Source organism: Larimichthys crocea, chromosome X, assembly GCF_000972845.2.
Source record: "Larimichthys crocea isolate SSNF chromosome X, L_crocea_2.0, whole genome shotgun sequence".
Lineage (NCBI taxonomy): Eukaryota > Metazoa > Chordata > Actinopteri > Sciaenidae > Larimichthys > Larimichthys crocea.
The window spans coordinates 36705689-36733097 of record NC_040020.1 but is presented as its reverse complement, the minus strand read 5'-3'; the positions used below and the strand labels follow the sequence as shown (position 1 = coordinate 36733097).

Sequence of the window (27409 nt, the reverse complement as noted above, 5' to 3'; positions counted from 1 at the left end):
ACAATAAGCCACAGCCTTTAATAATAATGACCTGCACGTCATCATCTGCTGGGAAACCAGACAGACCTTAACCTGCTCTCAGATCCACGCGTGCACACTGAGCCATGTCAGGAGCCACAGAGGTCCACGGCGTGCACGTTAAGACACATTCTGACAATATTACAATAATTAATTCATAATTAACCACGCGCCGTTTTCTGTCTGTTTAACTGCGCTCCATGCGCGTGCCACGGCTGGGCTCGGCTAACACTGCAGGGGGCTGCTAGCAGCCTGTCAGCGGGAGCAGGTCACACACACGAACCGTCGGGACACGGAGGACGGCCGCTTCCAGCTGCCTGCAGCCTGCTGTGGCGGACACCAGGCGTCGTTTTAGCGGGGGGTTCGCGGTCGTAGCGGTGCATGCCGTCGAGTTAGCGACGTTACGAGCCTTCTTGTTGAAACTCGCAGCATCAGCACCTAACCAGCCGGTTAGCCCTTCACAGGCGCAGTAGCAGCTAACGTAGCTTAGCTGAGTTAGCTGTTGGCAGACCGGGATACCCCCGCGGAAGAGCTTCCAACATGAGACTCAAAGTAGGCTTTATCCTACGGAGTCTGCTCGTCGTCGGGACGTTTCTCGGCTTGGTGGTCCTCTGGTCTTCTCTGTCACCGAAACCCAACGACGGAAACCCTTTTGGAAAACGGGTGAGTTGACAACAGCAAAGCAATCAAGTGTCTAACGGAGACAGGGGACAGTTACCGGGGCTAGCATGAGTCCAACCGACACATGAACACCTACATTACATGAGCTGGACGTGTGTGAGCAGTGGGTGCTGGGTGCTGAGGGACAGGTTTAATAACAGCATCACTCTCAATGTGACAGGCAGCTGTCCGGCTAGCTTTAGTACATTGGTTGTCATGGAGATTGGGTTCCTAGCTAGCTACGTGTGTGGTTCTCGTCAGGAGTGGACACGTACGTCGTTCAGCGGCTCCACATCCAGGATACACATCCGCCTGTGTCTCTGAGGTGGTGTCAGGCGTAGCTAAAGGCGGAGCTGTGCTCATGGTTTTCGTTCAAGTGTCGTTGTCGCCCAGCAGGAAGTGGACGCCACATTTTTGTGTTGGCACGGATTTGTCGTACAGCGAGAACATCGAGTCAGACTTGCTGCGTGTCAAAGTTATCATCCAGGTGAATCCAGGTGGATGTCTGAATGAGCCTGTGCTGCAAACACTGGCAGGATATTTGAGTAGCCCAGAGCAGAGGTCTTCAACCTTTTCAGCCCGAGGACCCTGCAATGAGAAACACAGACCCCAGGGATATATGTTATTATCTATCAATTAAAATGTGTCAGCCTATAATAACGTTTATATTCACTATATTCACTTTTTATTCCACCTTATTAACTGTGACACCTTATTGAAGTTAACGTTATTAACGTATTGATTTATGTTCATTTCACAACAAAGAATTTCTGTATTTCACCCAACACCTTTTTTTTCTTTTCCCATAGCTGCTGCTCATGTTATGTTAGTATTATATATCATTTTTGTTATATTATTATTATTATGTTATATTTTTTCATTCTCACAAATTATTTTGGTGAAAATGGTCAATTATTATGACACAAATTGGTTGACCTCCTGCAGTACGTCTGCGGACCCCCTAGGGTTCACGGACCCCTGGTTGAAGACCCCTGCCCCAGAGCACAGTAGAAATCAATAACATAGTTTGTCTATAACTCTAAATCAACTGTTTTAACTGTCAAACGTCTTCATCCATGTAACCTGTGCTGATCGCATTCAGGATGAAGTGAACACTTTAAAGAGGAGCCTGTTGTCTGATCTTCATGGCTGTGAAAGTCGCGTTACGGGATGTTTTAATTACATGTGAGCCAACCCGTGTTGATTTCTCTCGCCACCAGCATTAATTTAACTAATTGGTCTTCTGACAATTGATGTCTGGACACAAGCCTCGTGTTGTCAGGAGGAACTCTGGGTATTTGTGAGCTCTCTTCCTGTGTGCTCTTTGTTCTCTTGGTATAATTGCAGATGATGGTTAATGTTTGACCACCGTCCCACCTAATTTGAATTCAACACAGCAGACACTTGTATTTATTAGTTCAAGCTTGTTTTCCGTCCTGCCAACCCGACCTGCAGCAGCAGCGGTCCTGTCTCTGTCCCTCAGTGCAGCTTTACGCATCAGTTCAAGACTTCATAAAGGCATTTCAGGGTGAATCTGTGACGTATGACACAGGTATCTGAGCTTTGCACATGCTGCCCACCTGTGGATCAGTGAAATCAGCTGCAACTGCATCCAAAATCACAAAGTTGAGCTTCACAAAGATTCAGATCAGGAAAACCCCCCCCCCAAAAAAACATTTTTAATGGGGAAAACATGGAGGAAGCCTCATGAAGAGGGACAGTCTGTCTCTCAGGACAGACACCACATGATGCTTAGAAGAGACCAACATGGTGACATGACAGTGTGGACAGTGAAGATGACAAATGGTTCAGATTATAAACTCTTTCAAAGAGGAGAGGGTGAAGATATAAAACATGTTGAATGTTAATAATGTGCATCTGTGTCATGTTTATACTCTCTGTACAGGATGACAGCTCACTGCCCAAAGGAGACCCAGCAGATCAGTTTAAGCCCGTGGTGCCGTGGCCTCATGTGGAGGGGGTGGAGGTCGACCTCAACTCCATCAGACTCAAACACGGTGAGTTTGGTTCCATTTTGAAACATTCCACGAAGAAAGAAAACCATTGAAGCTTTTGTTGTTAGAGGTTTAAGGTTTATTTGTGTGACATTTACAAACAGAACCTGTCTGCGCAGTTGTTAATCTGTCTCAAATTCAACATTTTTTGGGTCATCCTTTGATTTCTACAGGAGTAGCGGACAATCCCAAGAACCCTGACCAGCAGCCCAACCAGAATCAGGTGATCCAGCAGCAGTATGTGACGTTCAAACCGCACACCCACGCCTATTCCAGCCCTATCTTGAAGAAAGGCATCCTGGGCAACTTTGAGCCCAAGGAACCTGAGCCTCAGGGCGTCCCTGGCGGACCTGGGGAGGGAGCCAAACCTTTTGTCCTGGGCCCAGAGTACAAAGACTCTGTCCAGGCTTCCATCAAGGAGTTTGGCTTCAACATGGTGGCTAGTGACATGATCTCGTTGGACAGAACCATCAGCGATATACGACATGAAGAGTGAGTTCATACTCTTTACTTTACTCTTTATGACCTGAAATCAAGAGATCACAGTCACATGACCACATCACCTGTATGCAACTTCATCCCAAATCTCACGTCGCACAGGCATTAAATCAATCCAAACCTAATGCAAGAATAAATCCTGTTTGCTCTTCAAAAGGGGGAGCTCATTCAGGCTTTCTCACATTAAAGTGATGTGTCTATACACACACACACACCTGCACACCTGACTGTTTGTCCCCTATATGTAGCACCAAACCAGCCGGAACACCTGACGATTACCTTGTCTTTTAAGTAAACACACGCAGAAGTCACTAGGGTGTGACTCACAGACCGCACTGAACAATCTGCCTTTAAACAGATGCAGCTTGCAGAACCAGTCTTCTACATTACAACACCATGGATGCAACACCATGGTGGGCATCGTGTCACGCCTGAGTCCCACCCAGAGTTTTGTAAACTCTAACATAAGTTGACAACTCCCTCACCCAACTCACTGAAATCCTTCCACAGTTTCCTCCAGTGGCATGTTTTTAAGGTAACATCTGACGCCCTCCCATCCTCCATGTGTTTCTTTATATTGTTACTTCATTGTTATGGAGAAACATCCTCTCCACACACACAACACGTTGTAGTTTAGACTTTAAAATTAGTCCACGAGTGAATGAAACCACACAGTACACAGTCTTACACAGTAAGAAGCAGACGCAGAGGAGGAGGAGGTGTGTGTTCAATGGTGGCTCCATATTTTCATCACATCACAAAGTGTGTTGAAATGAGCACTGCTGAGTTTAATGAAGACAAACCGTGAATCTGCTGTGTGTCTGTCACAGCCTCACTTTGTGTTGGTGCAGGTTAATGAGGATTCTCTCTGGAAACGTGCCAGCAGCAGTTATTTCATCTTTTGTCAGGATGGTTGTAAGGTCAGCAGCAGAAATGTGACGTTCATGCTGCTGAGGTATTTTCCAAAGTGCTTGCCAACTGAAGGGTTTTCCCCTGTGACGTCATGTCTTGTGGTAGAATCGGAACCAGGGCTGTGACTTTGTTTGACTGAGTTTGTAATGACGCACAGTTAGTTCGGTATAGGTTACTGGAAGTCAGCTAACACAAACAAAAACTCTAAAATGGTTGTAGAATTTAGCACAGCTTTGTTTTGACCTAAAATTATCAAATCAAATCAATTTTATTTGTATAGCCCAAAGTCACAAAGTACATTTGCCTCAGAGGGCTTTACAATCTGTACAGGGAGTGACACCCTCTGTCCTTAGACCCTCGGTTCAAGTGAGGAAAAACTTGCCCACAAAAAACCTTTAACAGGGAAAAAATGTGGAAGAAACCTCAGGAAGAGCCACAGAGGAGGGATCCCTCTCCCAGGACGGACAGACGTGTAATAGATGTCACGTGTACAGAACAAATCAACACAAACATATTGTACAATTACAATGACTGACAAAATGACCACAGTAGCAGATATGGTAGCAATAATGACAGTAATAATATGCGTAGTGGACGTCGTGCAGGACCACAACAGCAGGAAGTCTAATCCTATGGCAGCATAACTAAGGGATGACCTGAGCCAGCCCTAACTATAAGCTCTATCAAAAAGGAAAGTCTTAAAGGTGTTGACCGTGTCTGCCTCCCGAACCCAGAAAGGTAGTTTGTTCCACAGAAGAGGAGCCTGATGGCTGAAAGCTCTGGCCCCCAATCTACTTTTGGAGACTATAGGAACCACAAGGAACCCAGCGTCCTGAGAGCGCAGAGTTCTAGAGGGGTAGTAAGGTATTATGAGCTCTTTTAGATATGTCATCAGGAAGGATGTGTCACTCACTGATGATGGGTTAATAGCCATCAACTCTCTGATATCTCTGACTCATTGTACTTTTAACTTTCCCCAAACCCCACCGGGCACGTCCCTGTCACGTCACGGCCACAACACTGCTTTGGTGTGTTTCCCCACACGACTTCAAACCCCACCAGGAGTGTCTCAGAAGCAGAGTGCTTTGCGCACCAGACTTTGTTTACTTGCTCAGATTTGGTCAGTATGATTTGGTAGATTTGGTATGCGGTTCCCTTTTGTCTGTTTTTATGACAGGGTGTTTCATTTTAAAATCAGTCAGCTCGAGCTGCTTTGTGCAGATTGATGGCTGCTTAATTAAACCAACTCCTAAACTTCTTGGAGGATTGAGCACCTCAATGCAGGTGACTACCAAACAGGATCCAAGAGTGTATTCTACAGAACAAATTCCAAATCCACTTGGTATTTCTGTAATTCATTCATTATGCACTCTGAACAAATGCACAAATGGCTTTTATAATATTTTCCCACCACCACCACCACCCAGCTGCGCTCCCCTGACACATTTGACCACAAACATCTCCCCAGAGTCGTAACTCAGTCAAATGTAGATCATTGGAATTCACACTTCATGTTTACTGTGAATCCATTTTGAAATCAGTTCATTTAGATTAGTCAGCCAACATGGTGGCGACCAGTGCTGCTTATTTTCAGCTTCAAATCAGCGTTTCAGAAATCTGATGTCACTCATTTCTTACTGTCATTGTGTGGCACGTGCTACCTTTGTCTCATGATGTGATGTGACTGCTCTGAAGAAGTAGAACTAGAGTTGAAATTAGAGACTGTATCAAAGGAGCTAGAGTTTCTCCTTAAACAAACAGACACCATGTGTTCAGGCCTGAGCTGCTCTGGCTGGTTTCATCATGTCTATGGCCTCAGAGCAGTTTACTTCATCTTAACCTCCTCCCATTCTAAACACCACCTCTAGTTTGTTGTGTGGCCCAATACCATTGTGACTCATGTTTTATCACTAATCCTGTTCTGTTTCCACCTGGACAAGTTCACAGCTTTTTTTTACACTCTGTTCAGGCTGGAGATTTTCCCCTTTCTAAGAACTACGCACACACACCTTGTTATATTTCCCTCTCCCTGTCCGCTCTGTTGACTTTCTTCCTCATCATGTTTTTATGAAGTCGCCCAAAACCCATTTTGAATTTTTGGTTATTTTTTCCATTTTCACAAGAACAAGCCAAACTCTTAATACTGCTATGTCACCACCACTTCTAGCCAGGGGCTTCTTTGACACCAACATGTGCACGTGTGTCACACTGAATTAGATGACTCTATTTCTGCAGTTTGGACTCGCCCACACATCCATTCATTTTGTTCAAAAACAAAACATCCCTGATGTCATCAGCTGTGACACGTCAAAGCTCCAGAGACTGTTTTCACAGGCTGGGCAGTACTTTGACCAAAACTGACTTTAATGTGCAGAATTGGTGACACCCTTTTTGAAGCCTTTACAAACACTGTTTTATAACGGGTAATGTTTCTGTAATCCTAACAACTTTCTAAGTTATTCATGTTTATAAACAGTCTGTACCTGTCATGAAGCATGTGAAGGCCTCACATGAAGCTGCATTCGACTCTGCCTGACCTATCCTTGTTGATGTGTTCACCTCTGCAGGTGCAAGTTCTGGCATTACGACGACAGACTGCTGACCTCCAGTGTGATCATAGTCTTCCATAATGAAGGCTGGTCGACGCTGATGCGAACCATCCACAGTGTGATTAAGAGGACCCCCAGAAGATACCTGGCTGAGATCGTCATGATCGACGACTTCAGCAACAAAGGTGGGTTCACTGTGCTCACATACAGTGTAGAGGCTGGAAGAAGGAGTGGAATCATGGATGGACTGAATATGTGATGAACAGTGCAGAAAAAAACAGCTTTCTTTAGATTGTCAACATAAATACATGTAGGCAGTCAATAAAACGAGTAAGTACTGAATTAATAAACGATAGATTTAGAGGTTGAAATACATTTACTGTTGTTGTGGTTGTATTAATGTCATTGATTGTGCTATTGGACTGTTGCTAGACCGCACTGCTAATACAGTTGTGTGCAGCAAGAGAGAGTTGTTGAACGCCAAATAATCTGGATTAAAGCAGAATATTTCATTAAATGAAAGCATCGAGTGACTTTTGTAAATGATTACATTCATCTTTTTCAATAGAATTTGAGTTGATGTACAGTCTGCAAAAAATGTGATTCAGATGTTATGACTGAAGCCTTTAACAGCTCAGTACAGTGCAGATTGCAGACAGCTCTCTAAGCACCTGTGTTCGTCTGCATATCTGACCACTCAGCTCTTGCGTCATGTTGGAGTCGCAGTTTGCAGCAAGGTCATTTTCTGATTGTGATGTTAATCAGCAAAGTTGTTCTACCTGTTTGCACAGTGCAAAGCAACAGCATGTACTACTGTTAACTGCTTTGTCATTTCATAGGCAGAGCAGGCCTCCTCGAGCTGCCCTCACATGTGCAGTGAAACATTTATTGTCTCATTAAATCTACAGTTTCTCACACTGATAAGATGAAGTAGGATTTATTTTTTGAGTCTGAGGTTTTTCCATTCATAACCATATCCAAGATATCCATTATAAATGGACTCTAGTTATTAAATCCAAATATTGTCAAGTTTGGCTGTCAAACCAGCAGCTAATGTGATCTGTGTGTGTGTGTGTGTGTGTGTGTGTGTGTGTGTGTGTGTAGCCCATCTGAAGGAGCGTTTGGAAGACTACATCAAGCAGTGGAACGGTTTGGTAAAACTCTTCAGAAATGAGAAGAGAGAAGGACTGATCCAGGCCAGGAGTATAGGAGCCCACAAGGCCACTAAAGGACAGGTATCACATGATTGTCTTCTAATGTGTGAACATTCATCCTTGGCTCTCCCTACATGCAACATACATTACACATAAAGACACAGTTTTCTCTGGGCTCTCAACTCAAACCAGATTATCGGCAGTTCAGACTGACACTGTCACATTCTTTTTTCCAGGTGCTGATCTACCTGGATGCTCACTGTGAGGTTGGAGTCAACTGGTATGCTCCTCTGGTTGCCCCAATTTCAAAAGACAGGTAACGCACACACATGCACACACGTGATGATAAGAGAAGATAAACTTTATTGATCCCACACCAGGGGAATGTACTCATTAGAGTAGAGGTAGAAAAGAGTGATAAAAGTGTGTGTCATGATGTATGCAGATGGCAGTTTTTAAGTGTTAGTGTCCGGTTGTATTTCCATATCTACACTCAAATATTCAGATCTCTGACCTTGCCTTTATTCAAAACTGCAGCACATCCAAACACATGATAATCTCTACGCTGTGTGTAGGTTTTTTGTCCTAATGCAGTGATAAAGAGCTGCGGATTGCAGAAACCAGAAACATCACTTCTATCAACCAGCCCCAGTGAGATGTTTGGCAATAGTGTTTTACTGCACTGTGTCAGGTTTGACCACCTGCAAGACTCTAGAACATGCAAGGCTGCTCACAGGTGCAATCACCCGAGAAGACAGAGATGGCTCCGCTGTTAAAGGTTTAGTGTGATATATTTAGCAGGGATGGAACATGGTGACTATATATCACTGAAAACATAATCACTATGTTTTTATGAGCTTAGAATAAGCCTTTTCTATTAAACTTATATGGAGCAGGTCCTCTTACACAGAGTCCTCCATCTTGCACCGCCATGAAAAGAAGAAGTTGTTTTGTTTGTGAACTTTAAGGAAGCTAAATGTGGACAAATGGAGGATCACACTTATTATTTAGCACAGGAAAGCCAAGGGAGCAGCAATGTTTGTATGAAAGAAGAGGAAACATGAAGAAGATAGAGATTAGCTTCTTAGTTTTTAAAGCAACATTTGGTAAGATTTGGTGTTTGCTGTGATTTAGTGCCTCCAGTTTCAGGTGGTAAGCTCACTGGGGTAAATATGGACAGCTGTACACGTGTATTTCTTCTGATTACATTATTGAAATATGTTACGTTATTTAAAAACCAGAGAGTTGACAACTTTGTCTTGTGTTGTTGATGTTTGGCTCTTTATCAGAGCAGCCAGCTAATATTATTCAGTAGTCCATAGAAAGGTGAGGTAGAGCAGCCAGAAGGGAAAGCAGAAAACATTTTCTCCATTTAAAATATGATCCAGTTTACCAAAATCACTCAAATAGCTTGGTGTGTGACGGGACACAGAGCCACCATTCACCTGATTACCAGTCAGTGTAGCATCAACATGTGCAGGTGTTATTTTCAAGGTCAAAAAGGGAAACCATCATTTTAACATAATATCTATCAGTGTCTGCATGTGATATGACATGTAGACAAGGAATCTGCTTGTGTGTAATGTTCAGCTCATCACCACAGCCCAATACAGACAAAAGTGTGTATGTGTTTGTTTTGTGTGTGTGTAGGACGGTATGTACAGTGCCACTGATAGACTATATAGATGGTAATGAGTACAGTGTGGAGCCCCAGCAGGGTGGAGATGAGGACGGACTGGCTAGAGGAGCATGGGATTGGAGCCTGCTCTGGAAGAGAGTACCGCTTAGCCAGAGAGAGAAGTCCAAGAGAAAACATACCACCGAGCCCTACCGGTACACACACAGCAGCCAGCATGCTAACACTCATCCCTGTTCTGTTTGTGTCTCCATCTCCCATCCCTTCATCCCACCTGTCCTGTCCTCCACCGTGTCTCGCTCCGTCTTGGTCTCCGACACACCCCATCCCATGTCTGTGTGGGCATTGCTGTCTGTATTTGTGTGTGTTTTTTTTTTTGTTTGTTTGTTTTGTTTTTACCCCCTGCATGCACACCACCCCTACACATCTTTCCCCCCATGTATATCATATGCATGGCCCTACCCCACCCCCTACTCTGTCAGAACGGTGTGCACGGTGCCTCTGATCGACTCCATCCACGGCCAGAAGTTCACCATCGAGCCCCAGGGTGGAGGAGACAACGACGGCTTCGCTAGAGGAGCCTGGGACTGGAGCATGCTCTGGAAGAGAGTTCCTCTGGGAGACAAAGAAAAAAAACAGAGAAAATGTCAGACTGAGCCATATAGGTACAGAGAACCAATGCCTTGTGACTAATCTGGACAAAAGAAACACATTCCAACTAACCAGGATAGATGCTAATGATGTCTGACATGAATACCTCAACTCATTTGAAAAAATGCTCATTGAAGTGGTCAGAAACCAACAGATCTCAGCAGAAGTTCCTAGTTTAATGATGATAATAACAGAGCTGTTGAGGCAGGGTGTGAGGGTACCAACAGCTGATCGTTAACACCAACTCTTCAGATAATAACATTTGGAAAACTTAAATTATGAGTCTAACCCTTGCTGCATATCACAACTAACTGTCTACATGTGATGGGGAGTATCTCACTACAGTCTCCTGTCCACTGACTGCGTCTGTGCCTTCATGTTTATACTGTCGGGAGGTCGTTGGTGTTTCACTTCTATGTGCTGCGTGCTCCATTTGTTTCCTTCACTGGGATTTTATGACTTCTACTCTTAGTTTGACTTTCAGACATTTTTGGGGGTAACTACAGTAATTTAGCGAATCACTTCCTGTTTTTCTGTGAACCTTTTTTTTCTTTGTAGTCCAGCTGAACGACAGAGACTGAGGCTCTGACAGCGTAACAGCAACGCCTTCAGTGACAAATTACTGGGTCCTGACCTAAAAGCCGTGGGAGTGATTAGTTTGTGTTGGGACGTTTTGTCAGGTCTGCAGGGGAGCTTCTGGTGTGAATTGGGTTCGGGATGGGGCACCCATCACCGCCACCTTCCCCCCATCACTCTTTCATTCGTCATGTCTTCCTGTCAGTAATTCTATTCTCAGCTCTGCTTTCACTAATTTCCTGTTTTGCTTAGACTTTGCTTCTCTGTCAGTGTGAACTCCTGCTCTGTGTTCTCATTGTTATGCATCCAGTAACTGATTGTAATGTCTGACATTCAGAGCAGCCTGAAAAGAACACCTCATGTGATTATTTCCTTATAACAGATGAGAGAAAGAGTAACTTATAATGTTTTGAGGATGTGTCTGTGTGTGTGTCTGTGGATGTTTGTGTTTCTTTATACCTGTAGGTCTCCAGCCATGGCCGGTGGTCTCTTTGCTATAGAGAGAGAGTACTTCTTTGAGCTGGGTCTATATGACCCTGGACTGCAGATATGGGGAGGAGAGAATTTTGAAATATCATACAAGGTATGCATGGAATAGTCCAGTTTGTACACAGTGATGCTGAATGGCCTCACATACATCATCACACACATGATCAGAATAAGATTCACCTTGTGTGTTTGCATGTAGATCTGGCAGTGTGGTGGACAGCTGCTCTTTGTACCGTGTTCTCGTGTTGGCCATATCTACAGACTTCAAGGATGGCAAGGCAACCCTCCACCTGCACACGTTGGATCATCACCCACTCTGAAGGTAGAGCAATTCACCCTGTGTAATGCTTCTGTTAAATAAATCTCAGGTGTGTGTGCGCGTGCGTGCGTGCGTGCGTGCGTGCGTGCGTGCGTGCGTGCTAGGCAAGAATAAAACATTGATCCTGTATGCAGAAAACTGCCCAGGACCGTATGGGATAGCATTAATTGAGGGTACTCACAGAAACTGCTGTCACTCAGCTACATTAAGGCAGAGGTCAGGAGACCCCTTTGAAAATGCCATGGTGGTTTTACATTGGAAACATATATTTGTTTTAATTTAACCCAACTGGAGCGACATCTAACCCCCCTTCCTGTCAAGCTAGTGTGACATGGTCGGTACCAGTGGATGCCTCCAAGTTTACATTAGTTTGAAGTGACCCCACTACAGTGTCTAAATGACTTTGGTGCGTGGAGTGGAAGAGGTTATACAGACCATATATATCTCCACTTGTCTGTCAGTGTGTGATCGTTAAACGTCAGAAAAGTGATCAGTGATTTATTTTACAGCTTCTTATGGAAACAGATTTTTCAGAGACATGTTCACTTCTGTTGTCTTCTCCACATTTATCATCTCACCCCTAGAAGAAAAATGTGTGTCTGATATGAAGTCTGTGTGAGGTGTGGACACTTGTCCACTTCACACTCTTCTTTCATAAAGACCAGTTTATATGGGACATGCTGTATTCATTTATTCATGGAGCCAGGTGTACAGTGTCGGATCCAATGCGGCATTCATCAGTTGCACTGCAACATTTTACATGCTGTCTGTTTATATTATGAGGTGTACCTGGTTAGTACAGCTATGTCATGTCAAATGAAGCATAACACTGTGCGTCTATGTGTGTGTAGAACTATGTTCGGGTGGTGGAGGTATGGTGGGACGAATATAAGGACTACTTCTACGCCAGTCGTCCTGAAACTCTCACTCTTGCCTACGGAGACATCTCTGAGCTTAAACGCTTCAGGTACAATACACACCTGCTTTGGATGTTTGGTCTTTTGTGTCACCTGATCACACTTTTCCACATTTTCAGTGTCATTTTATTATCAGTTACTCTCTAAAGGCCCCTGCACAGCGCGTACACCAACAACAGTTGAAGTCGGTCATCGTGTGTATTTTTATTCTGCATTTAAAAAGATGTCTTCAATTCAACGTTAAAGATTCTTGAAATAATCTGTAATTTCATTAATTTCATGCAGTTGCCTCCTTTTTATTTTTGCCATTGTTTCTGACCTGAATGTATCATGAGCTCACAGTGAATCCTAAATGAATTGTTGCTGAACTTTTTGTCAGGGAGGAACATCGATGCAAGAGCTTCAAGTGGTTCATGGAGGAAATCGCATACGACATTCCACTGCACTACCCTCTGCCTCCTAAAAATGTAGAATGGGGGGAGGTAGGCAAACACACACATTTGTTTGACATTATATTTTAACCATTTTGTGTAACTTCCTGAGCCATAAGAGAGTGTGTGTGTGTGTGTGTGTGTGTGTGTGTGTGTGTGTGTCCATCCTGTCCATGTATGCAGATCCGAGGCTTTGAGACCAGTTACTGTATTGACAGTATGGGACACACCAATGGAGGCAATGTGGAAATAGGACCTTGCCACAGGATGGGGGGCAACCAGGTAATGAACAGGGTGTGTGTGGCAGAGCAGTGAGTGGATCAAAAGTTCTAAATTAAAACTCAAAATTTGAACAAACTTGATTTCTATAGCCTTGTTCATGCAAACATGCAGCACAAAGTGTATAACAGAACAAAATAAAACAGAAATATTAAACAATGAATAGAATAAAGATGTCTGCAGGTGCAGTCCCTCAGATCCACAGGCAGACTGTTCCAGATATGGAGGCCACAGTAACTGAGGGACTGAGGCTCTTGGTATAACCAGGAGTCCAGCTGCTGAGGATCCGAGGAACCTGCTGGGTTCATACCTCTGTAGCATATCTGATAGAGCGGTTGGTGCCATTTAGTGGCTTAAAAACTAAGAAAGGAATCTTAAAATGAATTCTAATGGGCAACCAATGTGAGGGTTTGGGAGTTTTGTAAAAGTTGTAGGTGTCCAAGTGTTTTTAGTTTTAAATAATGTACTGAGGTCATGAGGAGATGCAGAAATCTATTATTGTAGGTCATCAGCATATCTGTGAAATTCAGTGCTGTGGTTTCTGATGATTTCACCATGTGGTAACTTAAATGCTGAAAAGAGCAGGACCACCTCACCTCTCATCTGCTAAACCTTAAAAAAAAAAAACACGAGTAACAATGAGAAGCCATGAAGTGGCTGTAAGTAGGCAACCAATCACAATCCCCATGTCCAATATAAAGGAGTAATTAACTAACATAGCAGTAGCATACGCAGAGCCTCTGTAAAGTAAGAATCATAAATGTGCTCCAGACTTTTATTGAATGTGCCAAACTGCACAAAGACCATGCCCAAATATCCCAGGATACAGTCTGTGATGAAACTGTGAAGATTTTTGAATGGATGAATAAAAAACAAACATCAGTGTATACATACTGTATGTGAAGCACCCATAACCAACGAACCAGCCAATGCAATTACCAGTGTTCATATGACTTTAATGCGAGTGTCTGTGTGTTTTTGTGTACAGCTGTTCCGTATCAATGAAGCCAACCAGTTGATGCAGTACGATCAGTGTTTGACCAGAGGAGGCGATAACTCAGCTGTCATCATCACACACTGTGAGCAGAACCAGCACACTGAGTGGAAGTACTTCAAGGTGAGACACACACACACACACACACACACACACACACCTTACTGAGTGTGTTTTCAGTTCTTGTGTTGAACTGCTCAAACCCACTCTCCCTGTTTCTCTCTTTGTCGTCTATGCAGGATCTCCATCGCTTCACTCATGTGCCAACAGGTAAACATCTTCTTTATTCTAAACATTTATTCAGTCATCTGCTACTGTGAGGTAGAATACTTGGTTTGTACAGGAGAAAAGCACTGACCTCAGATTAGCTCATGCAGGACTTTGAGCCTGCGTGTAGTTCAACTCTTGAATCTAGAGCTGATAGGTGTGTGCTGATTAATAACAAAAACTCATATTTGGTGTGGTGCTTTTGTTGATCTCATGTGACTTGGTGAGACCGTGAACGTTGTGTAATATATTTGTCTGTGTGTTGTAGCAACCATGTCTAGGTTTATGATAATAATTTTCTAGTAATAATTCTAAGCATATCATTTTGCTGGTTTACTTAAATAATGTAATTTAAGTGCAAAGATTATCTTTGACTGAAAACGCAAAAAAATGTTTTGCTATATAGAAAAATGCAAGTACTCTATAAGAACAAACATTGATGTCCAAGAAATGCACTAAATTATCTGGTATCGGGTATCTATATGGAGTTCTATAAGTTAATGAAACTAAAATATTCGTCCTGCTGTTTGGAGCTTCTGAATCTCTAACAAACACTTGTAATGCTCATCTGTGTTCTCCTAACAGGGAAATGTCTGGACCGCTCCGACCTGCTACACAAAGTGTTCATATCAGACTGTGACACCAGTAAAACCACTCAGAAATGGGAGATGAACAACATAGTGGCTGTATGAGGAAGACTGGAAGCTTAGGAGGAAACCATGGCGACTGTATGAGGACATACACACTGATTAACACACGCCAAGAAAACACATCCATACCTATAAGTTTACAGATATATCGAGCTGATACTGTCCTTGAAAAGAAAAAAAAGTTTTTTTGATATGAGCCAGGCGTTGTCGGTGCACCTCCAACATGACAGAGTCAAAACGGTCCAATTGAAAGATACTGCGTATCGACTATTAACAGCTTCAACCCAAAATTGTTGATTATCAGCCAAAATATGCCTTTAAACTTTGGTCCATGCGGTCATGCATCTCACTGACACACGACACTCCAGATGACAGAAGTGTTTGGTGTGGAGGCTGAACTGGAAACATGTTGGGCTCTGTCTGTCTGTCGTGTTTACACGCCGTCTCTCTCTCTCTCTTCTTTTGGGCTCTCAGGTCTTTTCTAAACCACTACATTGATTTCTGATGAATCACATCAACTCCAACTATTGAACACTCATGCTCTTTGTTAGACGTTTTGAATCTCACTCTCCAAAGAGTCCTTTTTTTTAATTGGTGGAGGATTCTATGGTATCATCAGTGTGTTGGTACATACACTGGCTGGCATAATGCTTGCTTCTGTCTGCGAGTCAGGTTAAGATTCAGGCAGGAATAGTGAGTTAGAATAGGATGTCAGAAACGGCATTTATGAATATTAAAGAACACTCTGCGTGTAACTGTAACAATCAACATCCTGTCAGTCAGTCATCTGTTTCTAAAGAGCACGTCAGTCAAAATGCATCAAACCAGACAGCAGATCTAGAGGCTGTGACATATTGTATTATATTTGTTGTTTTCCTCCACATTTGCACTCCTAAACAGCCTCTTCTAGTTTTAATTTAACGTAATAATCTGAGGCTGACTCTAGTTAACGAATCAGCAGAAAGTCTGACCAGGACACAAAAAAGAAATCAAGAACTCCTCGTGTCCTCCTACATGAAGCTCCACACAGCATTGAGTTTCTCATTCCCAGCGTCTGAAATCAGCACTCCAAGAAAATGCTTTTAAACAGCCAACATGAGTAGAACTCTATTTTCTTAACTTTGATTGGCTCTCTCACTGTCTTCCATTGGCTTGAATTCATCCGTCAACGTCTACAGATGCTGAGATCCTTTAGAGGAACTTCAACATGTCAAGTAGAGCACATCTTTAAGAGCAGTGATCTGACTGAGCGAGGACTTCTGAACTGCCTGCCTTACTGACAGTCTTGATGAGTAATTCAGTAGCTGACCAGTTGACTGTGACTTAGTAACTGCCTGTCTGGACATAGGAAAAAAAATCACTGGGTTGTTGGAGTGGGAAATGATACCAGTGACAAATATCAAACTTTATGGTGGGGAAACGACAAATGAAGAAAATGTGACGGCTTTTTTTGTTTTTGTTTTTTTGCAAGGGGACAAGGGTTTAGTGTATGGATGATCATGTATGCAATGTTTTGTACAATGTAAATAGATTTCTTTGTAAAGACGATCATGATGCATTTTGTGAAGGGCCTTGAATATGTTGTAAATATCTAACTTAAAGCAGAGATTTAATATGGACTGAACAGTGGGTGATTGAGCAAATAAAAGAGCTGATTTTTACTACCAACACTGACTTCTCTGTTTGTTACTGTGATATCAGGGAAGGATGCTGCAACTTGAGATGGTGCTGGGGGGGTTTAGGGTTTAAGTTTGTTAAAAAACAAAACAAGCTAGGCCTGTGTCTTGAGATGTAGTGATGGGAATTCTGGCTCTTTTTAGTGAGCCGGATCATTTGGCTCAGCTCACCAAGAAGAGCCGGCTCTTTCGGCTCCAAAGTGGCTTTTTATTTTATCTTTTATAATTCAGGCAAATTTAGCGCTGTTTTTACTTGCGATTAGTATTTGAAACATATCACTTGAATTTCAATAATTTGCTCTAGCCAACTGCATTTACAGCTGTAAAATCCCTTGTAACTCCCTGAAACCACCCAATGAATGCACTAACTTGCTTAAAGAACCACTCTGCTACACAAAGCAGATAGAAACGCCTATAAAAACCTAAGCATAGAAATTTTAAAAAAGGACAGCTATTGACATTTTCTTTTTTTATATTTATATAAACACGCACACACACACACAAAGTACTGAAAAAAAGAGAAATTAAATAACGGCACTCAAGTAAATCTCAAGTAAATCTGGACAAATAAAACCAAATGTTTTTGGTATAGTGTAAAAAATAATATATTTTTGCACCACACTCCTGTCTCGTCTTCGCGACTTCGACGTACGATTCAGCACTCAATGCGGCGTCTATGTATATATGTCTATGGGTCTGCTCCTTGTCAATCGTCACATGATTGGTTGCACAGCATGCACGTGACACCCGTAGCCAATGCCCGCAGCGCCCGCAGGTACTTTTCCTAAAGAGAAAAGTTAAAAAAGAAGAAGAAGAAAAAAAGAACGGCTTGCGGACAGACAGGAGCCGGCTCCCATCGTTCACTTAAAAGAGCCGGCTCTTTGAACCGGCTCGTTCATGACCGACACATCACTATTGAGATGCAGTCCAAGCACTGTAAAGTACACTTTAGACTGCCATGATGCCAGCAATTCACACCAGAACCAAAAGGGGAGAGGTGGAAAAAAATAAACTTTCAGACAGACAAGTGAAGCATCTCAAAATTCTTGGTCTTAAGGACTGAAGAAAGACCTCAACAACTGCGTGACGAGATCAACTCCACAATGACTAATGGTGCAACAGTGTCTTCAAGAAGTGTGTGTCAGAATCTGGGTGAAGAAGGACTTGTTGGCAGAATAGCAGCAAAGAAAACATTACTGAAAGAGAAACAGAGTGAAACACCTGAAATTATCAAAAGAACACAAGAGGCATATGTTGAACAGAGGGAGGGGAGAGATATGAAAATGAGTGTCCCTTCACCTAGTCAAATGTAAGAAGCCAAACACGGCAATAACCAAGGTAACCTCGTTTTTGTGTAGCTGAGGCTGATATAGTTCATAGGCTAAAACCAACATAAGAGTACAAGAGTAGCATAATGTAATTAACATGATTTTAATGCTTCACACACACACACATAAACGTTGGTGTAGACTCATACACAATGTGAATTTGAAACATGAATTATGATTTTCAGCTACAGAAAGGTTGTGTAAAGTAAGCCTAGACGAGGTGTGTAAACCAAGCAGCAACCTCCAGTGCTGGAAAATGAAGCCAACGTGGAAGTCTTCGCCCATATTTACATTAGCCGGGAGGCGGAAGAAGCAGTACATCCGATGGCGATAGTGAACAGTGGAGTTGGTGCAGTGAATGCACTGCTTGATAGGCTCCCCTTGGTGTATTTAACTATATAAACCTGTGTTGTTGTTTTTTTTCTGTTTTTTCTATTTGTGTGTGGAGAGTGTGTTGTTCTGTGTTTATCTTAAAAAAGAAAGAGGGTGTATATGTTGGTCATGCCTCTGTATTTGTAACTCATCTGAAGCTCTGAAATTAATAAATATTCTTTTCAAAAAACAGGAGAGCATCCATGTGAATCATCCTCACTCATTGTCAATTTCAGAGAAGATTTTAGATTCAACAACCTCTCTTGTCGGGCCTTTGAAATGCTGGACAGGAGCCTTTGGGACCTGATGAAAGAGAGAGGCTGGATTCCATTAAGTATGAATGAGATTCGTCCAGCTCATGGTAGCATTGCATGCTTTAAAGAGTATTGGTATCCTCCATACGGATTTAAAGCCAGACAATATCATACTGGTCAACCACAAGGATCAGCCAGTTAAAGTCAAGCTCATTGACTTTGGTCTGGCCAGACGGGTGAGCAAAGTGCGCATTGGAACAATGATGCAGCCTTCTTCATTTTGGACTCCAGAGGTGGACACCAGCTCATATCCAGATGAGCAGTGTGTTTGACATAGTCAGTGCATGACTTTATTGCCTTTAAATCATCTAGATTCAGAACCAGAGTCACACGATTCTCAGACACTGACATGGATTCAAGTGAGTAGACGGCTTCCAGCTATGAAAAGTCTGACCCTCAAGCTATCGAGGCCGACTCTAACATAAAGCCATCTTCTGCCAGTATCAGTGAAATATTTACTGAGAATTCCAGTGCTCAAGATGCTGCCATTGTGAGTTTCTATGATGATAATTCAGACACTGAAGACGGCAGCAGTGAAGATGAAGACAGATCTTCAGACATCAAGAATCACTCACCGACAGCCTGAGTGGTTATGAGAACAACAGCGAAAAGTCTTCTGACGTCGAGAGCAGCATTGATGGAGATCCACACACCAGTGGTAACAACACAGATGTTGGGAGCTCCGTTGATGATGACCATATACGACCGACCGGAATGACATGCTTTGACAACCCGTGTTTCACTGATGAAGACGATATCAAGCCAGTCTCCAGTTATTCCAGTGGTGGAGACAGTCTTCCAAATTTCAGTGATGGAGACAATTCAAAAACAACCGATCCAACCAAGCCAAGTCTTTCTGATGAAGCTTGCTCAGAAAAGAGACCATCTACTCCTGTAATAATAACAATCAATATCTGTCAGTGTATACCATATTAAGAATATTTTCAATGCTTAGCCCTGATCTCAGACAACCTTTTTATTTGGTGCTTTAGAACTTCCAACAGCTGTCTGATGGCAAAGCAGACATTACAAGCAATCATCTGACATTGAAGGGTCACAGAGCTTGTAGTAAAGAAATCAACATGACATGTTTGGTATCAACAAATTCACTGCAGTCATCATTTAGTAATATGCTTCATTACAGACTAACTACAACTAACTGACTACAGACAGTCTGATTACCCAGAGGGTTTGTTCTCCTCTTCATCTTCAATCATGTTAACATAGGGATGAAATCTTGGGAAGATTGAAAAAGTGACTCACAGGACAGACAAACAGTCCCTACTTTGGCTAAACAAAAAAATATAAAGAGAAACAATGACAGTCAAAAACACAACAACAAAGGGAATTGCCCCATCTAGTGGAGAGACCCGAGGAGGCGGCTCCAGTTTCTGTTCCCTCCCCCACGGTTAGCAGTCCCAAAAGTAAAATGTGGCAAAAGCAATACAGCACCGTTGGTATAACGTTGATATAACGTTGATATATGGCTTATGGTCGCTAAATCACATTATAATAATGCGAACCCTAAATCGTCATGTGAAATGTTATAAGATATTATACGTGACTGTTCAACAGGTGGCTCCGTGGCGCAATGGATAGCGCATTGGACTTCTAGTCAAGCACTTGAGGAGTGATTCAAAGGTTGTGGGTTCGAGTCCCACCGGAGTCGCACTTTTAAAAAACGTATTTTTGCACTGTTCAACATTTAGTTGGTTTGTCATTTATTAAGGCTCAAAAATACTGATTAGTGGTTTAGTTTCACTGTTTTGTGTAGTCAGTTCTACATTCATTTATGTACTTACTTATTGAATAAGTAAGTTTTAACCCTCATACATACAGTCAAAGATGGCAGCATAGTACAAACATGATTAGTCTGTTGCTAGCTTTGTTGGTGTTGCTGGGAGCTGCAGATCGTTCTAACAGTCTGTGTTGTAGCTTCAGTGTGGGGTGTGAGCAGGAGACCATGTGTAATCCAACCACTAGATGGAGCCTTCTGTTATGTCGTCTCATGTACAGTCTGATCATCAGAGTCGCAGTGAGAGAAAGCAATGAAGTGAAATATAACATCAAGCAGACAGACAGGGCAGGCAGAGAGCAGTGAGGAAGTCAGTGAGACAGTACAGACACAGTGAGACAGGAGAGTGAAGCAGTGTGACTGAGCCGCTCATCATCACTGACCATGGGGATGCTGAGGACATCACTGGCCTTTCTTCACCTGGCTACCTCTCTGGCGGTAAGACACTCTACATGATTCTCAGCATATCATAATAAACACTATGCCAGGAGGCTTCTGATCATTCCATAATCCATGATAATTCCATAATCCACGCACAGTTTAGGTTAATGTGCACAGAGTTTGAGATTTTTGCCTTCACCCCTACACAACAAGGGCTGATAGGAATTTCTTCTGTGGTGGTCTCAGCATTTCAGATCAGCAGCATCAGCTCTTTGCACTGTCCCTGCTACACTGGACGCTGCACAGACCTCACCGTGGACAGGTTTGACAGGGAATGTTTGTTTGGTGAAGCAGTAGTTGGAATGATCATGGTGAGGTCTGTTTTATAAATGTTTAAAACGATGGCTAAAGACCAACCAACCATAGTCGAAGAGTTTCATGTTGGTTTCTGTGAGATTCAGTACCTGTGATGGACTCTGATGGAGGCTGTAATCTGGTGCAACACTATGTACACTCTATATGGACTCCACTGAAAAAGGACCAGCCTTTCAATGTATTCAACATAATCTCACGACAATGATGATGTAATGGAGACACATCACTGGGAATATAAAAACACACCTACAGACAATTTAGAGTCACAAATGAACATGCAAACTTCACACAGAGAGGAACCAGCCGAGGTTCAAACCGTGGGCTGCTCATGCTGCCTGATACTGGCCAAACATTGGTGTAGGATAAAGATGGAAAATGGAAAAATGATAGAAGAGTCACAGTTTGATGCAGAAGGCAAACTTGAACAGATAATCCAGACATTAAAATTGTACAAATTGATTGTAAATATTAGTACTTACTAAAATGACCACACAGATTGTCTTGTGCTGCCAGTGATAGTTAAAAATAGTACTAGATGTTACCTGGAATATCTACAACATAACCTTTGAACCACATGAACAAAAACAGCTTATATTTTATATACACACATTAAATCTGAAGGTCAGTGAATTTGCATGACATGTCCTGTCAACACACTGAACTTGTTAAATTGCATAACAATGTAACAATAAAGTAACTCAGCATAATATTTTTTGCATAATAGTTGCAGTTTTGTTTAGTTGTAACATGTTTGCTGGCCGGCCACTTGTTTCTGAACAGAGGTTGTTGACTGGTTTCTACTCAGGTCCCTGTGCCGTGTGAGGAGAAGATTGTCCGCCTGGAAGCTGAGATCCAGGGCCTAAAGATGGTGATCGACAACCAGCATCGTTACATCCAGGACCTCCACAACAGCCAGGCCCAACGGCTGGAGCTCATACCCAACTCCCACCTGGGCCCAGAGAACCTCTACAGAGGTACAGAGAAAACAGCAATAATAAATCTATGAAAATGAATCTGCTTTAAATATTTGTATGTCTTTGTGTTTGTGCGTTCAGACTGCTCCGAGGTGTTTGCAGATGGTAACGTGGCCAGTGGGCTGTACGTGATCCGTCCAGACGGCTCTCCCACTGCACTCAGTGTCTACTGTGACATGAACAATGGAGGAGGATGGACCGTCTTCCAGAGGAGGAGAGACGGCACAGAAAGCTTTGACAGGTGTGTGTGTGTGTGTGTGTGTGTGTGTGTGTAAGCTTTACACAGACTTCAGGTTTGACATAGACAGCAGATGTATCATCAGTGTGTATGCTGTGTGTGCAGAGCATGGGTGGAGTACAAGCACGGATTTGGAGACCTCTTCTCCCCTGATGGAGAATTCTGGCTGGGCAATGAACCTCTACACTATCTCACCTCACAAGGTGTGTTGTCTGTGTGTGTGTGTTGTGTCTGTGTTGTCTGATATGATTTGGTAGACATAGGATGGTCACGCGGATAACTCGCTGTCTTTTAGGAAACTATGACCTACGCATCGACATGGAGGACTTTGAGGGTAATCAGCGCTACGCAGAGTACAAGAACTTCAAGGTGGACGATGAGAAGGTAAAATGGTGTCATGGCTGAGAGTTACTGTAAATTGATCAAGACCTGGAAGTTCACATTTGCATCATCTGATCCTCTTTTGTTTAGTTTTCACACATCTTTTAAAAACGACTTAAATGCTGCAGACTGGATTAAACTGACTAAATCTCATGTAATGATCCGTAATCCACTGCGATCCTTTTCTATCCGGTAAAAACAGCTCTGTCTCCGTCTGTCTTTATCCTCACCTGCTCCATTCTCCCATAACACAGGGTTTTTATTTAGACTGTTCTGTGTTTGACGCCCTTTGCTATAGAAACAATGATGAACAAGGACACCTGGCTTCATTCTTCTCTCATCCCTTTCTCACTTCAAGACTTTTCCTCTTCTCTCTCTCTTTTCCTTGTTGAATGTCACTCTGGAACATTTTATTCTAAACTTGACCCTGTCCGCTCACAGGACCAGTTTCAGTTACATTTGGGAGAGTACACTGGGAACGCAGGGAATGCCCTAGCCGATGTCCGAGGCCCTCGTCCAGCTGGCCAGAAATGGGCCGGTCCAGGCTCAGGGTCAACCAGGGTCAAATTCAGCACGTACGACCAGCTGAACGATGAAAGCGATGATAATGCCAAGTGTATCAGACACACCAAGGCAGGCTGGTGGTTCAGCAAGTAATGCAGATCTTATTATATATGCATCGTGCACATTAATAAAGACTTATGTGGTTAGTGTTGATGCTGTTCTTTGACTTCCTCCTCACAGGTGTGATGCAGGAAACCTGAACGGTCACTACTACAAAGGACCATACCAAGCCATGACTGATGACGGGGTGGTGTGGTACACGTGGCACGGTTGGTGGTACTCCATCAAGTCCGTGGTCATGATGGTGCGAGCCGCCGACCTCGAGCATCCACCTCCAATCCTCGCCCCGTTACCGGGACAACTCGACCCCAGCAAAGTGGCGGGCGGTGTCATTCGTCCTCAGGGCCAATAGGCTGAAAAGCTTTTTAAATATCAACTTAATTCACATCACAGAGCATGAGCCTGTTCACACTGTGACAAAAATGTGCATTTATTTTCAGATTTGAAATAAAACAATGTGGCTTCAGTCTTCTGTCATATTGTATTTATTCTGTGTCCAAAATAAAGCAGAACATGGTAGGACTTTAGGCAATTTAGGTACAACTGAGGTTTTTCAGGACAAACAGACACAGAGTGAGGCTGCAGAAGCAGATTCAGTCACTTCAGGAGACTTCCTCTGTGGAAATGATCACTGATGATGATTTTATATGTGACCCAAAGCAAAGGCCTGTGAACTGATCGGTCACTGCTTCAGCTTCGCCTCCATTCTGTCTGGGCACAAGGTGACTTTAGAGGATGTGGGGGGAGACGTATCCCTTTGTTACTCAAAGACTTAAGGGAAGAAGTAAAGGTGGAGGGAGGAGGGGGTAAACACTGTTCCAGCCAGCACCATCTTTGTTAAATAAACTGCATATTTGGCTCTGAGATGGTGCGAGTGTGTGTGTGTGTGTGTGTGTGTGTGTGTGTGTCTGAACTGGCCTGCTCAGATTTAACATCCAAGGGTGATTACATTCCACATAGTAGATTAAGGTAGAGGTTTGTGAGGAGCTCACACACAGGAACACGTCCACTGGATCATGTCAGTTCCTCAAACTGAATCTTTGTTCCCACAGAAGGACATCGAGTTCATGCACTTCTTCCAGAGGTCCAAAGCAGATCGGTGATTGAGCGTCGCTCTTTGGGGCGGGGGTGGGGGGGTGGTCATCCTCTTTAAAAAGAAAGGAAGGAAAAGGCAGAATAATCCATGCTAATCCACCAAGTACCCGTCATCTTTATGATTTACTAAACCCAAACAATTTTGAGTCTGTTTCCACAAACCTGCATACGCCACAAATCCAAGGTTTTTTCTCATCCACCTCTTTGAAAAAGAGAGGTATAAAAAGAACAGGATGAGCTGAACTTAAACTGTACAACATAACAAGGAAAAAAACCTGTAAGGATAGTCATAACAACGTGAGGCGCTATGTACAGACCCTGAGGTGTGCCTGTTATTTAGCTTTTCTTCAGAAAAAGAAGAAAAGTTTACTGGTCGTTTGATAGAGAGCAAGGCCAGTCCCATGCTCAGATTTAAGTGCATCGGTGCCACTGCAATGTCTTTTGGCTCTCATAGTCTTCACTGCCATTTATTCCAAATGTACAAGTTCATCATTAATATCCAACAACACAGCTGTGACTGAAGTCTTTCTCTGGATTTGGAACAGCTTCCATCTTTGTCAGGCTTAAAAAATGTGATGAGGAGAATCAGGAGGTCAGAGGAGAGGAGAGGAGAGGAGAGGAGGGGTGGGGGGGTTGTTGCTTATTAGGGTTATCTGGGCGATAAGGGTGCACTTGTGGGGAAGGAGGCAGAGTTCCGTGGCGAGCTGTAGGGCGAGGTGGGTGAGAGGCGGCGGGGACTCGCCAGCAGGTCGCCGTTGTGCAGCTTCCACAGCAGCTCCTCGTTCTCCATGGACAGACGCTTGTTGACCTTGGACTCTTTCTGCAGCGTCTGCTGGAGGATGGCCTGTTCGTTGGACAGCTGCCTGCAGGGGGAGACAGAAAGCTGTGAGTGGGCTGCAGGGAGGAGCACCGTGGGGTCAAGGACAGAAACAAACTCTGATTTTTAGATCTGTAATTTGAATACAGCGCCTCACAAAGGCACCTCCTTCATGTGGCTCATGGTGGGATGTTCCTGTTGAGTCTAGTCCACAGAGCTATAGCCGTGTTTGCATCCAAATTTTAACTGAATTTCGAGTGATTTGCCAAAAGAATGAACACTTGTTTCCGTCCACTATACTAATATCAGGAGTTGGTTCAGGAGATGAGCAGTAGGTGGCGCCAATTCTCCAGCCAGAAACCCAGAGGAAGCGTGCACAACAAGATGACGTCATTTAAAGAGCATCAGTCAGACTTCAACAGATGAAAAACAGACAGTACTGCGTCATGTGACTGCCATGTGATTCAAATCATGAAGGTAAGGTCAGGTGTCAGATCAAACTACATGACGCAATGACCTGTGTTCACTCTGCAACAGTGAGTTGAATAGCCACAGACATAACAGATATGAGGCACACATGAATCTTAACCATTTATATGCGCACACACACACACACACACACACACACACACACCACACCACACCACACCAGCAGGAGTACATACTTGGAGAGAGCAGCGTGTTTGTCCATCCTGGCCTTGTAATCCTCATTCTCCTGCTGGACCTTGTTCAGACACTCCTCCAGTTTCACATTAGTCTCCACCTGCCACACACACACACAGAGTTTAGTGTGTGTTAGTTTGGACCTCATGTTGTGCTCACATTTAACACTTTCCCCAAAACAACATAAAAAAGTGAGCTGACAGAATGTGATGTGGAGACAGGTTGATGCTCACCAGCTTGTCCATCTCCATGAGCTTCTTGTCCTTCTGGTGCAGCTGGTTGTTCTTGATCTCGAGCACCACCTTAAGGCTCTCCAGCTCCTGCTCCAGGTACACCGTGTGGGAGTCCTTCTGCACCAACAGACAGACAATCGTACAAGTTAAAAGAGGCGACAGCAGGTCACAATACAATAACACAAGTTATCACGAGTAACCACTGAAGCTCATCGAGAAGGTTCTGTGAGCTGATGAACACTCATCGTTAGAGTGAGGTCTGTGCCTGGAGAGCAGCAGAGGGAGGTCGTGTTCAGACCAGCTTTGAATATTTAGCTCACATGCTGCTGTCAGGTTGGACCTTACTGGATCTCAGCGTGTGGTGGAGGAATAATGCATGTCTGATGGTTTGACTAGAAAAACCCGTTGTAAAGTCTCGAGCAGGTCTGATGAGCCCACTGATAACTTGTTTTGAGTGAGAGCTATCAGTGTTTGGCCTTCAGACACTTTGCTGAAGGGAGGAATTTAAGCAACGATGTGTCACTCCCATGCATTAATATTCTTTTATTCATTCACACCGTCTCATCTACAGAACTAACAGTCTTTACCAGGTTCTTGTCGCTGAGTATGCGCTTTCTCCTCTCCTCCTCCACTTTTAGCTTCTCATTCAGAGCCTCCTTCTCTGCACACAGCTCAGATATTTTCTCCTGTGGAGAGGGGAAGACAAATCATGATGAGTGAACATCTTACAAAGCTTGACAGACGAGTCAAACAGAAGCAGAACAATATGTTTACAGGAAATACTCCTGTGCGGTCACGCCATGTGACAGACTATGACTTCGACAGTGAGTCTTCTTCACGTGCACTCAGTGATCAGAGCTTTTTGTTTTTGTGTGGATGTTCCAACTCAAGTGCAGAATTGTATTTGACTGGTGTTGCAGGGAACTTGGCCGGCAGCACACACACACACTGAATTATGAGGCAGAAATGATAAATCATCAGCACTCCTGAAAAATGTGGACATTTTGGGGATTTTTTCCTTGAAACCAAGTTAAGACAAAAAAATATTTAGGAAAACACATTTTATTCTAACCAGCCTGGAAAAGTCAGTGGTGACTGCTGCTCTGTTGAGTCACCCAGGATAAAAAG

The 27409-nt window shown here is 43.4% G+C and overlaps 3 protein-coding genes and 1 non-coding gene across 12 annotated transcripts in view; 3 read left to right on the top strand and 1 right to left on the bottom strand.

Moving 5' to 3' along the window:
* Window positions 1-27: 27 nt before the first annotated feature.
* Window positions 28-16683, top strand: galnt7 (UDP-N-acetyl-alpha-D-galactosamine: polypeptide N-acetylgalactosaminyltransferase 7). 2 transcript variants are annotated; one of them, XM_019265242.2, is made up of 15 exons: window positions 28-681; window positions 2585-2696; window positions 2867-3185; window positions 6671-6837; window positions 7757-7887; window positions 8043-8122; window positions 9925-10107; window positions 11135-11252; window positions 11358-11480; window positions 12329-12444; window positions 12774-12876; window positions 13009-13107; window positions 14093-14221; window positions 14338-14368; window positions 14951-16683. In XM_019265242.2, the coding sequence occupies exons 1-15, from the start codon at window positions 559-561 to the stop codon at window positions 15055-15057; spliced, it is 1941 nt and encodes a 646-aa protein (XP_019120787.1). In that variant the 5' UTR covers window positions 28-558; the 3' UTR covers window positions 15058-16683. The 2 variants fall into 2 exon arrangements, with proteins under 2 accessions (XP_019120787.1, XP_010747484.2); XM_010749182.3 differs by lacking the exon at window positions 9925-10107 and adding an exon at window positions 9457-9639 and having other exon boundaries at window positions 29-681.
* Window positions 16684-20282: 3599 nt separating this feature from the next.
* On the top strand, window positions 20283-20374 carry trnar-ucu (transfer RNA arginine (anticodon UCU)). The gene is given in 2 exon segments: window positions 20283-20319; window positions 20339-20374. It is a non-coding gene; the product is annotated as a tRNA-Arg (tRNA).
* Window positions 20375-20520: 146 nt separating this feature from the next.
* On the top strand, window positions 20521-23897 carry LOC104933681 (fibrinogen-like protein 1). 2 transcript variants are annotated; one of them, XM_027282756.1, is made up of 8 exons: window positions 20522-20938; window positions 21128-21203; window positions 22062-22230; window positions 22312-22471; window positions 22574-22671; window positions 22764-22852; window positions 23291-23502; window positions 23594-23897. In XM_027282756.1, exons 3-8 carry the CDS (start codon window positions 22122-22124, stop codon window positions 23823-23825), a joined length of 900 nt encoding a protein of 299 aa, XP_027138557.1. In that variant the 5' UTR covers window positions 20522-20938; window positions 21128-21203; window positions 22062-22121; the 3' UTR covers window positions 23826-23897. The 2 variants fall into 2 exon arrangements, with proteins under 2 accessions (XP_010747488.1, XP_027138557.1); XM_010749186.3 differs by lacking the exon at window positions 21128-21203 and having other exon boundaries at window positions 20521-20938.
* Window positions 23898-24626: 729 nt separating this feature from the next.
* The window catches only part of LOC104933679 (microtubule-associated tumor suppressor 1 homolog), a 73047-nt gene continuing 70264 nt past the window's right edge, over window positions 24627-27409 (bottom strand). For 6 of the 7 annotated variants that reach the window (XM_027282749.1, XM_027282754.1, XM_027282753.1 and 3 more), the window contains 4 exons: window positions 26869-26967; window positions 26282-26398; window positions 26051-26148; window positions 25218-25431 (listed from right to left, as the gene is read on the bottom strand). In XM_027282749.1, coding sequence (XP_027138550.1) covers window positions 25218-25431; window positions 26051-26148; window positions 26282-26398; window positions 26869-26967 — 528 coding nt within the window. Of the gene's footprint in view, window positions 25432-26050; window positions 26149-26281; window positions 26399-26868; window positions 26968-27409 lie in introns of all 7 variants that reach the window. The other variant, XM_027282751.1, reaches the window with a different exon arrangement.